This window comes from Orcinus orca, chromosome 1 (genome assembly GCF_937001465.1).
Source record: "Orcinus orca chromosome 1, mOrcOrc1.1, whole genome shotgun sequence".
NCBI lineage: Eukaryota > Metazoa > Chordata > Mammalia > Artiodactyla > Delphinidae > Orcinus > Orcinus orca.
In genome coordinates this window covers 50985205-50999256 of record NC_064559.1, presented here as the reverse complement: position 1 = coordinate 50999256, position 14052 = coordinate 50985205, and the positions used below count along the sequence as shown (strand labels likewise).

Genomic DNA, 14052 nt, shown 5'->3' with positions numbered 1-14052 from the left:
CCCTTTGCCAAGCCTCCTAGAAAGGCTATTTCGGTTTTATCATTTGGAACTCCTGGTGCCTCTCCTCATTATGGCTGTGCTGTGAGTGGGGAGGGATGGAGCTGGGTCTAGATGCGTATTTGGGTCGTGACTGCCTCAGGGAAATAAGCAATGGTCAGCCACTGCTGCTGGGGAGACCCTGTGAGTTAGGAGGGAGGAAGGAACCCCACCAAGTTTATAAAATGGGGCCAAATCATTAGGAAAGAGGGAACTTTTTATTATCATAATTCTAAAAGAAGTAATAAGAATAACCCATCCAAACTATTAAATTAAGTCTTCTAAATGATGAACTGCTGCCCTAGGAGAGTGTATTATTACATCCTGTCAGAGAAAGCGGGTGTGGCTTCTGCATGTAACATTTGTCCCTTTGTCACTCTTTCATTTTCTTCTCTCGTTTTTGTCCAATGTGACTTCAGGATTTTCCTTAAAACCCTTTCCTTTGGTGATTCTTCCTTTGGCCATCTCCCCTGTTAAACACAAAGACTGAATTTAGGTATGTTATTAACTGGTACGTTATTCTGTAATTAAACGGACCAGTCACAGGCCATCCCTGACAGAACCCATGTTTTCCCTTCTCAAGGAAGGGGCTCCTAGGAGAAAAAGGTTTCCACGTGACTTATTCATCCTTCAGGTTGTCTAGCAGACCACTGAAATGGTCAGAACTTCCAAGGCTGATACAGGCGAGGCTGTCTCTAGAGTTGGGGGAGAGTTTTTTGTTTTTGTTTTTGTTTTGTTCGTTTGCTAAGATTTATGTTTCTCTCACTTGCTTGCCAACCCTGGACCAGGATCTCCTGTTGGTTGGGAGGGGCTTGGGGATTTTGGAAAGGCTGGCTATTGCTTCCTGAAAGATATAATATAAACCCCCAAAAGTGGTCTTGGCACACACTTGGAGTTGGAAAGAAGCAGTATTTTTTCCCAAAGGCCATTAAAATGGTAAATAGGTTTCAACAGATGGCTTCAGCACAGCAGTGGAAAGCCCAGGCAAGGACTTTGGGGTTAAATCTCATTATTTTAGTCACCTGGGACTGGCATATTATTCCAGAAAAACCAACATTTATAAAGTTGACAGCTCTCTCCTCATCTCTAAAATAGAGACGGTGAAGGTTGTCTTCTCACTGGCAAGCTGATGGGGGGGGGGGGCTGCCTGTGACCTAGGGAATTGAATGTCACGTTTTTTGACACTTGTCAAACTACAGCTCACCCAGTCTACAGGAATATGATAACCAAGAACCTGTATTACTGATGGGCCAGGACTTTTATACTCAATATGTTGCTGGCTTTATTATTTTTTTCAGAATCATTTTAACATTTAATGCTTCTCAATTAAAGTGATTTCCTGGAGTGGATGCCAAGCTTCGTTTAGAATGCGCATTAACCACTTTCTGTATCGGTAGTTAAAGGCACTGAGGGATTTAAACAGCAATCCACAAGTCTGTTCAGTCAAGGTTTGGCGGAATAAAGCAGATTATAAACAATAATATATGTCTTTCTCTTCTTTTTTTGGAAGGGTTCCAAACTCACAAACGGAGCTAAAGTGCTATAAACATATCCAGGACTAAGCTTTGGGCTCTGCAAATGTACTCCGTGAAAGCCACGGGCACTGGCGGTGCCACTTTTTATCCTGTGTGTGTACGTGTGCACGTACTTTAAGAGAGCTTTTTATTACACAAAGTGTCCATCAACTGAACTTACCTTCTAAACATTAAAATGGGAACCGGGATTGCTACACAAGTGAGAGGAAAAATAAATCCTGGCTGCAGCGTCGATGATGAATTTGCTGCTGCCGCTGCCCAAGGCAGCCCACTGAAAGGCACCTCTCTATTCCTTAATGCCCTCACAGTCCTTTAAGTTCAGCCACTGCATCCAGTAGTTTCAGGTTCAAATGGTCTTTTTCCACCTATAAGAGAAACCCACACTGAGTGCCTAGAGTTCTACCACGAGGCAGATGCGTGTTACAGGGGCAGGTCCTTGGATGCTTCCCTTCCGGTTTTAACCTCAGTGTTCTAGTTGAGAACTCAGGTTCATTCCTTCTAAGACATGTAGGAAGGAAACAAGGAAGATTCTGTCCTGAGTGTAAGCGAGCATGTACCTTGTGAACATCCTGATCTGGTTTTTAGGGCTGGGGGCTCTCTATTGCTGGAAGAAGGAATACTGCCCTCAGAAATGACTCCAGTTCATGAATTTCCAAAAGAAGAGAGATTAAAAATGTAAAACGATCACTTATTTTATAACTGTGCGAAGAAAAAGTGATGTAACAAAACACAGGAAAGAAAAATTTGAATAATTTATATATAAAAGTAAAAACAGTAATAAATAAAAAACTATGAACTCCTAATAACTATGATGATCCGTACAAGGATTAAGCCATTAAGTTCTGCTTTTCAAGTAGGAGCATGACGACAATATTTCAAGAGTAAGTGAATAAAGATGAGATTAAATAGCGTTTCCTGTTCAATCCTTTAGTGTAATGCCAATTAATGCATATTTGAAAAATTGATCATACTTGGTGCATAATAAACCTTAGATGATGAGTATAACAGGGAAGCTTTTTTTCCCTTTAGTCTGATAATCACTATACTTTGACCTAAACCCCTCTGATTAAGTAGCTGTGTATGGTTACTGAAATAATTAAAGATGCTCAAGGTAAAGCTCCAGTAATGATCATAATTTTTCAAATCACATGATTATAAAAGACTGCATTGAAGGCTTTTTATGCTATAAGGAGAAAGTCCAATATGTATATATAAAATCCATGAAGAGGCCTGATAAGGCACCTCTGAGTGTGGTTGCTTTTGTTTTCATTTTCACTCGTCCTGATAATGTGGTACAGGGAAAACTTTCGGACTTGGTATTACAGGTTTGGAAAATCACCTTGATTCTGGAAAAATAAGATCATGTATATTGAAGTGTTTTATATTTATATAATAAAGCTTATATAAAGATGGGCATTTCTACTGTTTCTATTTGTATAACCTTGGACAATTTCCCTAACAATTCTGAGTTTCAATTTCCTCATTTGTAAAATAGAGAAAATACCAATTATTTCTACTTTTATAATTATTCTGAGGTTCAGTTAAGATGCTTGTGTGTAAAGTCCTATACAAGGTAAGGTGTGATTACTGTTAACATCACTGAAGTTAGGATGTATTGACTAAAAGATACATTAGTTTATGCATTACTAAGAAAAAAAAGCCACCAGTTCAACTATAACATTGTTTGTAAAAGACATCCCATTTTGGATACTTTAAAATGTGAAAAAACGTGCATCTTAAAAGTCATCAAATATAGTATTACGACGACTATAGAAACATCTGACACAAAACGCCTTAGGGGTTGGGATTTAAAATTCACTCAATAAATATTTAAACTTGATATTTTCATGACTGAATTGTTGGTGGGTTACATACCTTTTTGTGATAAACATTTACTTATGAATGTAAGTAAGCATTTTTAGGGACCTGAAGTTTGAGGAAAGCCTTCATGTTTCAACTGTTAAATGCTAAATAAGCATTGGAAAGTCTTCATGTTCAGCTGAAGCATATATTAGCCTGGGTACTAACCCTTCTGCAACCCAAGCTCAGCTCTGTTCCCATCACACACCTTGTTCATTAATCCTCAGAGATGCCATATTGTACATGGAATAATAACCCATAGCTGAGTAGTTAAACCTGGCAGGAAGCTAAGAAATACCTATTTAATGGAAAGGTTCACTGGATTATGGCAACCCTTTAGCTGGAAAATGCTGAAACATTAAAAAAAAGCTATAATAGATATGATTCTAGATATTATACTTTGGTTGTTACCCTTCTACCTAACAAGCATTAGCGATAACAGTATGTGTTCAGTTGGCTGACTTCTTATCTCTTTATTAGAGACACAGTTATAGTAGGTTTAAAAGATTTACTTTTTGATTATTAACTTATTAATTTCTATGAGACTTTTCAAGATAGCTCATGCTATGTCTTGAGATAACATCATATGAGTACTTCTAAATTTCCATGATAATGGGAAAAGGGAATGACAGTGGCCTGGAACAGTGCCTGTCAGTTAGAAGGCTCTCAAGGAATATTCGTGGATTGAATGGTGGAGGAGCTTCAAAACTTCACATGAGTTCTGTGGTCTAATAAAGGGCTGAGATTCAGCAGACTTGGTCCTAACTGTGGCTCTACTACCACTCTGTGACTTTGGGCAATTTAAGTAACCTGTTAATGTCTCAGATTCATCCTCATTTAAGTGGCCTTAAGAGCCCTTGCACTACCTACTCTGCAGGGTTACTGTGGAGGGATGACAGATTAGATAATGCCCTGAAAGCATTCTGAAAGTCAAAAGAGCTAAATGCATATAAAAAGCCATCATTAGTCACACAGAACTGAACCTGTGGGCTCATTTCTGCCCTGCAGCAGAACCAGAGGTCAAATAGGTCAGGGTCCAACTTTTTGGCCAGGGCCTCTTTAAAAATTTCCAGTCGTGGTGATCAGTGATAAAACTGTATGTGTATTGTTGGAATCTTGACCAATGGTTTAAAAAAAAGATGCACTTCTCTCATTCTTTCAAATAGGCACAGCAAGACCCCATACATCATCCGGTAGAAGCACTTAAAACTGTGAAAATTGGTTCAGTCAACATATTACTGTATTTCATTCATGAATGAAATACTGTAACAAGAAGCCAGAAAAAAGGGGTTCTATATGGGACTCACAGACCACCGTGGAGTTCAGAGATGGGCTTCAGGAGATCCTCAAAATTCCATGCGCAACACTGTGTTCTAGGGGGAGAGTGATCTGGAACTCCGCAAGAGTTAACACTGATTTAGCTGACTCAAGCAAGAGTTCTGAAGGTAACAGTGATTCAGATGCTTTTCTTTGCCTCCTCTGTAATGTTTGTTTACATGATTCTCTTTCTATTCCTTGTTTTTCACTAGTGTGTATCAAGACTACTGTGAAGGCAATCAGGGCCTCTTAGATCAGTTGATAGAGGGCAAAGTAAATGACAGCGTTGAATAAATATTAAATACAGAAAGCCATTAGCGTTGTTCTGATCACAGTATCTCCAGGAAAGAAAAAGAAGAAAAAGCAACAAATTTCCTTTTTCACTTTATTAAGGGCATAGGAAAATGGGGTTAGGTATGTTTTTATGTGTAGACACACATCTATAGAGGTGGCTGGAGGACAAGACAATAGAATAAATGTGGAACCGAGAAGGAGGTTAAAGTAGAAAGGTAAAATATAAATAGTCTGGAAAATGCAAGTTGTAAAGTAGCAAAAAGCAACTATTCACAACACTGACAAACGTCTTTAGTTACCCACTACCTAAAGATGCCTCCAAGCCAACTGGTTTCCAGTTTGGGAACACAATGGAGACTCAATTTTTAAAATTCTCATGTACACTAAAAATAACAAATCAGAGAGTTTGAACCAAGGATGAGGTAAACAAAATCCCAATCCCAGTAAACATTAAAAAAAAAAAGGCTGAACAATTATTTTGAAGTTCTAGTTGAATCCTGACTAGAAATGAACCTTCAGGGAATTCCCTGGTGGTCCAGTGGTTAGGGAATTCCTTTCACTGCCGGAAGGCGTGGGTTCAATCCCTGATCGGGGTTGAACCCGTGCCATGCAGCTTGTGGGATCTTTGTGTTCTTTACTTGGTGGTAACCGCTGCAGCTTTGGCAATGGAACTCATGATCTGGCTGAAGTGTGATGCACTTCATAATAGTTCAATAATTTAAGGGGAATGAAAACAAACCAAGATCCAGTTTTCTCTGACATTTATGAATGAAATCTTCCCCTTAATAAGGCACAGGGAGATGATCCATAGATTGTTATATACGACAGTAAAGTTTTTGAAAATTCAGATACGGGCAACAAAAGTATAGATTTTGGAACCTGATTTTAAAATGCACTTGAAAATGTTAAGTTGATGACTTTTTTTTGTTTTTTTTTGCGGTACGCGGGCCTCTCACTGTTGTGGCCTCTACCGTTGCGGAGCACAGGCTCCGGACGCGCAGGCTCAGTGGCCATGGCTCACGGGCCCAGCCGCTCTGCGGCACGTGGGATCTTCCCGGACCGGGGCGCGAACCCGTGTTCCCTGCATCGGCAGGCGGACTCTCAACCACTGCGCCACCAGGGAAGCCCGATGACTGTTTTTAGTGATAGCTTTCAATGCAAATGTGAAACCTTAAAATAAAATGAATAAAAACCAAATTACATTCTTTATTTAAAAACAACCTGTTTTAGATGTGGCAAAACAGCTTATTAAAAACTTGTCTAATACATACCCAGGTCGAATTACAAAAGAGAAATGAAAAAAGGAGTTCCTTGATAGCTTCTTGCTCAGATAACTACCCTGTAAATTGGAAGTGAATAAACACTTTTTGATTTGCTAATGTCTGAAAAATGCACAAAGTAATATCAGTTAAAAGCTTCATGCAACATCTTGGTCACTTTTACTGTAACTAATGAATAATGTTACTTAAAACACATTCAATTAATGTGCAACATGAGAGAATTTAGCTGAACAGTAGGTTGCCACGTAGCTGGGACTGTGGGAAAAGAACAGATAACGAAGAGAAAGCTCTGCTAGAATTACAGTAACATTTCAGTATGTACTAACGTGCTCATCACTTCCACAGATAATTAAGAAGTCATTTAAAAAATGAATAACCTTGGTGAGTGGTTTTGGTTTATATCTCAGAAAATAAGAGGTTAGAAAAATCACAAAATAAGCAGCATTAGTCATATGCCTCATTTCTGCTCTGGAGGGGCTTGTTCCAGAAGGACAGCTTAGCTTGAGCTAATGAAACTCTTGTCCATTGTTGAGGGCTCCACTAAACAAGTTTATTACTTGCTATCTTAGGAGTGACACGTTAGAAAAATTATCTTTTAAATGGTCATCTTGGCATCTCAACTTGTTTCTTCATTTCTCTTCCTATGACAACTATCTACTTTCCTCACATAATAAGAAATGTCAAGGAATTTCCCAGATGGAGTTCTTGAGGCTTAAAGGGGGAAATGTAGGGAGCCAGTTTCACCAGTGGCATACTTGTCTATCCTTTAAATAAAACCTGTCGCGTACTTGTCTATGTTTTTAATAAAAAACAGAAGTGCTCCAGAAATAACTTCAATCACACCTAAGTACTGGGGCATTACGGCTGTTTCATATTAGACCCAAACAGGCCTAACAGTTCAGGCCTGAGCTAGTTACAGAGACCGCTGCCATATGTGACAGGAACGTGATAGCCAATTAAAAGGGTCCTAGGGAGGTTCCTCCCTGTTTTGTAAAGGTCAGTTTAAGGAATCCTGACCTAACCAGTGCATTCTTCTAGAATCTGTGTTTCCATCCTCAAATGTCCAAGATTCTGAGGTTTTTCCGTAAGTCTGGTTGTTCCTCTGATTTCTATATCCCTTACGTGACAAAACTCTGCCCTTTCTCTCTTTTGCTTTCTTAACAGCCCTCTTCCTTCCTATCTTCCCAATTCTGTCTGACAAAAGAATAGATGTTTTAGCTACTTATTCAGACCAGCTGTACCAAATGCCACGAGACCGTGTGAGCTCCACCATATTGGGATTTCAGGGAACTTTCCCTAACTGTCAGTGTAGTACTGCCAGTTCTACTTCCCTTCTCTATGTTTTTTAAAAGAGCAGTCATGTTTAATATTGTGAAATATGATGCATCTCCTCCTCCCCCAGCCTCTAGAACAGTGGTAAATTTCAGAGCACGTTCAGCGGAATTGGATTGTATTATGCACAGAACACATGTTCATCACCAAACGGTACTTGCTGGAATATATGTAAGTAGAAGGAATTGCTGAGACTTCAAAACCCCAGTTTCTCACAACTGATTTTATTAGCCAGTGTATACCAAAGAGGGGTGGCAAAAGAAGCGTTATTTTTGAAGTTTTCTTTCACCACTGAAGCCCTGTGCTGTTATAGACTGTGGGTTTCCAGTCTTTTGATTAAGCCTTGCCAGTCGTGTGCTGCTGTAACATCAAAGTGACCGCTCTGCACCCTGTCGCCTCCTCCGGCAGGCAGCCATCCTGGTCTCGGACTGTGGGGTCGGCGCCGGACTGGAGCAGCAGCTCAACAATGTCCAAAAACTCACAGGCAGCAGCTGACAGGAAAATCGACAAATACGAAAAACAAGTTACCATGAGACAGAGAGTACTAGACGTCAGCAGGAAAGGCAAGTGCTGAGCAATAAGGAATCCCGAACAGTGGGCGACGGGACAGTGGCTGGGGGTGATGAGGCCTTGTAACGGAACTGCGCCGTGACGGTGGGTTTGCCGGTGTTAGGAAAATCAAATTTGCCTTTGTGGTTGCCCAGAAGCTAACAAACAAATACATTTTTTAAAATTGTGAGGCTTCTGGACTCTATTCTTCAGGATGGGATGAAGGGAAGGAACAAAAATATTTTAAGTATTTCATTTACTTTGACCAAAATGATAGGTTTGTAGGCTAAGTCAAAAGGCTCAAAATACTGTAAATGTCAAAGAAAGGATTTTGTTTTGTCTTTGAAGAGGGGATAACTGGGTAACTAACTGAACTTTAAAATTCGTAAATGAAGAAAGAAAAAAAGGTGGCCTAGTAATCAGACCATCCCTCTAAAGCAACCTTAAAAAAATGGTACCAATCACACAAGACACAGGAAGAGGAAAAGGGCCTACAGATATCAAGACTTATTATGAGGATGGTATGGTACTGCCCCCAGGATGGACAAACAGACCAAAAGGCTAGAAGAGAGAGCCATCCATTCTTTTGCACACGTACAGAAACTTGATTGTGACAATGCTGGCATTGAAGATCAGCGAGGAAACAAAGTTCCATTAATTAGATGGCACTGAGACAACTGGGCTAAAGTCAAAAGTAGGCATTTCACACAACATAAAACACAAATAGCAACAAACATATGAAAAGATGAGCAACCACATTAGTAATCACGGAAATAAAAATTAAAACCAGGAGATACCATTGCACACCCACTAGATAATTGAAAACTAAAAACTGAGACAATACCAAGTGTGAAGGAGGCCAGGAGCAAGGGAGACTCCCCTCTGGACTGTGGAGAGTGTACGCTGTGCATCACTTTGGACAACACTTTGGACAAGAAGTTGGCATTACACCTTAAACCTAAACAAATGCCTACCCTTGGACCCAGCAATTCTACTCCTAGTTATACTCTCTAGAAACCTTTGCATGTGTTCTCCAGGAGATATCTGCAAGAATGTACATACAGTAGCCCTGTTTGTGATAGACCCCAAATGTAGACAACTCAAATGCCCATTAAGAATAACATGTAAAAATAAAATATTGTTTACATATACAATGAAATCCCCTACCAAAATGAAAACTAATGACCTATAGCTTCATATAACATGAGTTTATCTCTAGAGCAATGTTGAAGGGAAAAAGCAAATTAGAAGAATACATAATGTTTCCATTTAAACACAATTTTAAAAACAGGCAAGACTAAACACCATTGTTCAGAGACACAAATACGAAGTGAAACTCTAAGGGAAAATAGTGGTATGAAATTTGGGATAGTGCTAATCTGGGGTGGGGGGTGGTATAGGGAAGGCCATATAATTGGACAGGCACACACACAGGGGGTTTCAAAGATACTGGCAATGTTCTCTTTCTTAAACTACATGGTAGGTATACAATTTTTTAAAGGTACATTTTAAATTCTTCATATACATTTTATATAGAATTTTGTACTGTGATATATTACACAACAGCAACAACAAAAGGTTTTTAAAAGAAAGGGAGAGCAAGAAGGGTAAGTAGTTTGATTCAATGAGTATTTTACTGAATACATACCATACCAGTCCTATCAAGGATACAGGTAAGATTCCTGCTCTAAGGAACTTAGAAGGATGAGTAAACACTGTGGCAGGTGGGGACACACACACACACACACACACACACACACACACACACACACACACACACCTGCAAAGGTGAGGGGGATGGGGAGAGGAGGAGGAAGCTAAGGAATCAGGAAAAATACTACAAGTAGGTGGCATGTAAGCTGAGCTTTGAGGACAGAGTAAAATTCCAGGTAAACTTAGAAGAAAAGGCATGCAGAGTGACAAAACAACATTAAGAGAAGGAGGAGAGCACAGGGAATGCTGAGAGAACTGTCTGCTGGCTCAGAGAAGCAATATAGAGCGTCAAAAGCAGAGGCTGGATTTAAGTTAAACTATACAAAGCCTTGAAAGCCATACTAAGAAGTTGGGCATTTATGAGGAGGGGCGTAGCATAATTTGACCTCTGTGTTAGGATGATAATTCTAGAGTGACTTGTAGAACCTAAGCATTTGTGGCAGTTAAGAGACTGTGGTAGTCCTTTTCGGGGGCTTGAAATTAGCTAGTGTTGGCAGGAGTATAAAGAAGGGACTGATAAATAAATGCTGGAGAGGGTGTGGAGAGAAGGGAACACTCTTGCACTGTTGGTGGGAATGTGAATTGGTACAGCCACTATGGAGAACAGTATGGAGGTTCCTTAAAAAGCTACAAATAGAACTACCATACGACCCAGCAGTCCCACTACTGGGCATATACCCTGAGAAAACCATAATTCAAAAAGAGTCACATACCACAATGTTCATTGCAGCTCTATTTACAATAGCCAGGACATGGAAGCAACCTATAAAGATGTGGCACGTATATAAAATGGAATATTACTCAGCCATAAAAAGAAACAAAATTGAGTTCTTTGTAGTGAGGTGGATGGATGTAGGGACTGTCATAGAGAGTGAAGTAAGTCAGAAAGAGAAAGACAAATACCATATGCTAACACATATATATGGAATCTGAAAAAAAAAAAAAGGTTCTGAAGAAGCTAGGGTTAAGATGGGAATAAAGACACAGACCTACTAGAGCAGGGACTTGAGGATATGGGGAGCGGGAAGGGTAAGCTGTGACGAAGTGAGAGAGAGGCATGGACATATATACACTACCAAACGTAAAATAGCTAGCTAGTGGGAAGCAGCCGCATAGCACAGGGAGATCAGCTCGGTGCTTTGTGACCACCTAGAGGGGTGGGATAGGGAGGGTGGGAGGGAGGGAGACGCAAGAGGGAAGAGATATGGGAACATACGTGTATGTATAACTGATTCACTCTGTTATAAAGCAGAAACTAACACACCACTGTAAAGCAATTATACTCCGATAAAGATGTTAAAAAAAAAGAATAAAGGTAGAATTCTAATTAAAAAAAAGTTTGTGAACACTAAATTTAATAATTAACGAAACTGATATAATGTCATATTTGTAGACACCTAGCTAAACATTTAATTATTTATATTTTGCAATTTTCTTTTTGTTTTCTGGAGCAAAGATATTTTGTTTCAGATTTCAGGTACTTTTATAGGTTTTTGAAAAGCTCTTAGGCCCAAGGCCTGTGATCGTAATGTTTACTGAATAAAACAGCCTGAGTATTTCTACACTTGATAAAATTACTGATAAATCTGATTATATAGAAACCTAAAACTGATAAATTTGAACACAAATTTAAAACAGCTATACCACACACACAAAAATACTATATACAAAAGTAAACCATAAACTGGGAAACATATTCACCTACATAACACAGATAAGAGCTAATATCCTTAATATTAAAACAAAAAAAAACTTTAACAAATCAATCCAATGGTCAAAAGAATTAGAAGAATCAAAGATGACACCTATGTTTCTAGTCTTGGAGAACACATAGATGCTGGTGACATCTCTAAAATAAGGAACCAGAAGGAAGAGCAAAGTTTTTGGAGGGGAACAGAAGCAGAAAATTATGGAGGGGTAGAAATAATATTGTTTGGGACATGATAAATATGTGGTACTAGGGGATATCTATATTGATAAGCTCAGTAGGGAGGTAAAATTTGAATCTGAAAAAAAAACCCCACTCACCCCATACACACTACTATCTCCATTTTTACTGTACTGTGTGACTTTCTGAAGACATATGTTTTGGGCTCAGGATTTTTAGCAATTTTTCTGGATACTCTTTAAATATATTTATATTACATGATCACTCTGGCCAAAGAGCTACCTACCTAAGGTGGTTTCCCTTACCATGCTGGAGAAATACATTTGAAAGAGACATACAGATTATTGAAAATTCCTAATGGTGTCCTTACCAGTAGACACATTTATGTGGTTGGGAAATAAAAAGCTTAAGAGGCAAAGACTGTTAATGCCCGTTATTAAATTTTCACTTGTAATTTTTACTACAATTTACATTCATCCACTTTGGTTTTCATTGTTGATCACTAAGCATGTTTTACTAATTATTATTTTACATTATCTCTACTGGGTTTTCTTCTCCCTATAAACAGGCTTTAAGACTTCACTAGCTCTCTTTTTTTTTATTTTATTTATTCTTGGCTGCGTTGGGTCTTCGTTGCTGCACGCGGGCTTTCTCTAGTTGTGGCGAGCAGGGGTTACTCTTCGTTGTGGTGCGCGGGCTTCTCATTGCAGTGGCTTCTCTTGTTGCGGAGCACGGGCTCTAGGCGTGCAGGCTTCAGTGGTTGTGGCATGTGGGCTCAGTAGTTGTGGCCCATGGGCTCTCGAGTGCAGGCTCAGTAATTGTGGCTCACTGGCTTAGCTGCTCTGCAGCATGTGGGATCTTCCTGGACCAGGGCTCAAACCCATGTCCCCTGCAGTGGCAGGTGGATTAACCACTGTGCCACCAGGGAAGCCCCACCAGGGAAGCCCCACCAGCTCTTTAAAAGCGCCATTATCAAGCCTACTTACAATGATTCTCCTTTGCCACACCTGGCCTTCTCTCTCCACCAGGCTTTCACTAGACTCTACTGCAGTGAGCCTGCATCAGAATCACCTGGAGGGCTTGTTGGACCACAGACTGCAGGGTGCCCCCCCCCCCCCCCCCCGCAGTTTCTGATTGGTAGGTTTGGAGCAGGACTGAGAATTTACATTTCCTAGCAGGTTCCCAGGTGATGCTGATACTGATGATCTGGGACCTCACTCTGAGACTCAGGGCTCTACCAGCGTGCCTGCTGCATCATACTATTGGTCAATTTTCACAGCTAGAGCCACTTAACTCACAGTATTGATAATGCCCCACACAGGTAAGAAGGAACACAGGCCTCTCATTGGTTCGGTGCGACGTAACTTTACGTCGGATGTGACGTGGGTAGCAGAGCTGAGCCTTTGCTGAGTTTTCCAGCTCCCGTACTTCATCCTCTCCTGGATTCTTTGCTGAACACGCTATTTCCTCTGGCACTAGGACGCTTTGATTTCCCTTGCTCCGTTCCTTCTGGAAGCGGACGATGAGCAGGTAAGTTCACTTCCCGCATCTGGGAATATACCTGGTTGCCTTCTGGACATTTGTGACGGTGCTGGTTTGCCTGTGCTGATTTTTTTCCGTTGTTTGTTGTTAAGACTTTGAAGTTTGCCTTTTCTGTGCCAGTGAGTCTAGTGTCCTGGGTCTGGCGTTCCGGGCCTGACTTCAAATACCCCAGGCTACCTTCCTCTCTGCTTTTCAAACAGTTGAACAATGTTGTTAGTTCTATGACTGCTGCGCATTCTTTCCCTATCCTGATTTCTATATGTATTTCCAGACCCCTCAACCCCAGGCTCCATCTTCCTAATGCTCTGAGACTCAGGGCTGGCTTGGTCTTTTTCCTCTATGAATGATTACTTTTCTGGTAAGATCATGAACCTTGGCTGAAAGGTTTTTTTTTTTTTTTTTTGCGGTATGCAGGCCTCTCACCGTGTGGCGTCTCGCGTTGCGGAGCACAGGCTCCGGACGCGCAGGCTCAGCGGCCATGGCTCACGGGCCTAGCTGCTCCGCGGCATGTGGGATCGTCCCGATCCAGGGCACAAACCCATGTCCCCTGCAGCGGCAGGCAGACTCTCAGCCACTGCGCCACCAGGGAAGGCCCGTGGCTGGAAGGTTTTTTTTTTTGCGGTACGCGGGCCTCTCACCTCTGTGGCCTCTCCCGTTGCGGAGCACAGGCTCCGGACGCGCAGGCCCAGCGGCCACGGCCCACGGG

General features: G+C 40.8%; 1 protein-coding gene across 10 annotated transcripts in view; it reads right to left on the bottom strand.

Annotated features, from left to right (window-relative positions):
- Positions 1–232: 232 nt before the first annotated feature.
- ACBD6 (acyl-CoA binding domain containing 6) overlaps positions 233–14052 on the bottom strand; it is a 245080-nt gene continuing 231260 nt past the window's right edge. For 5 of the 10 annotated variants that reach the window (XM_049700449.1, XM_049700483.1, XM_033428205.2 and 2 more), the window contains one exon: positions 7858–8145. In XM_049700449.1, the coding sequence (XP_049556406.1) occupies positions 8023–8145 (123 nt within the window). In that variant the 3' untranslated portion in view covers positions 7858–8022. Of the gene's footprint in view, positions 507–7857; positions 8146–14052 lie in introns of those variants that run through there. The other 5 variants (XM_033428206.2, XM_049700461.1, XR_004483306.2 and 2 more) reach the window with 4 other exon arrangements.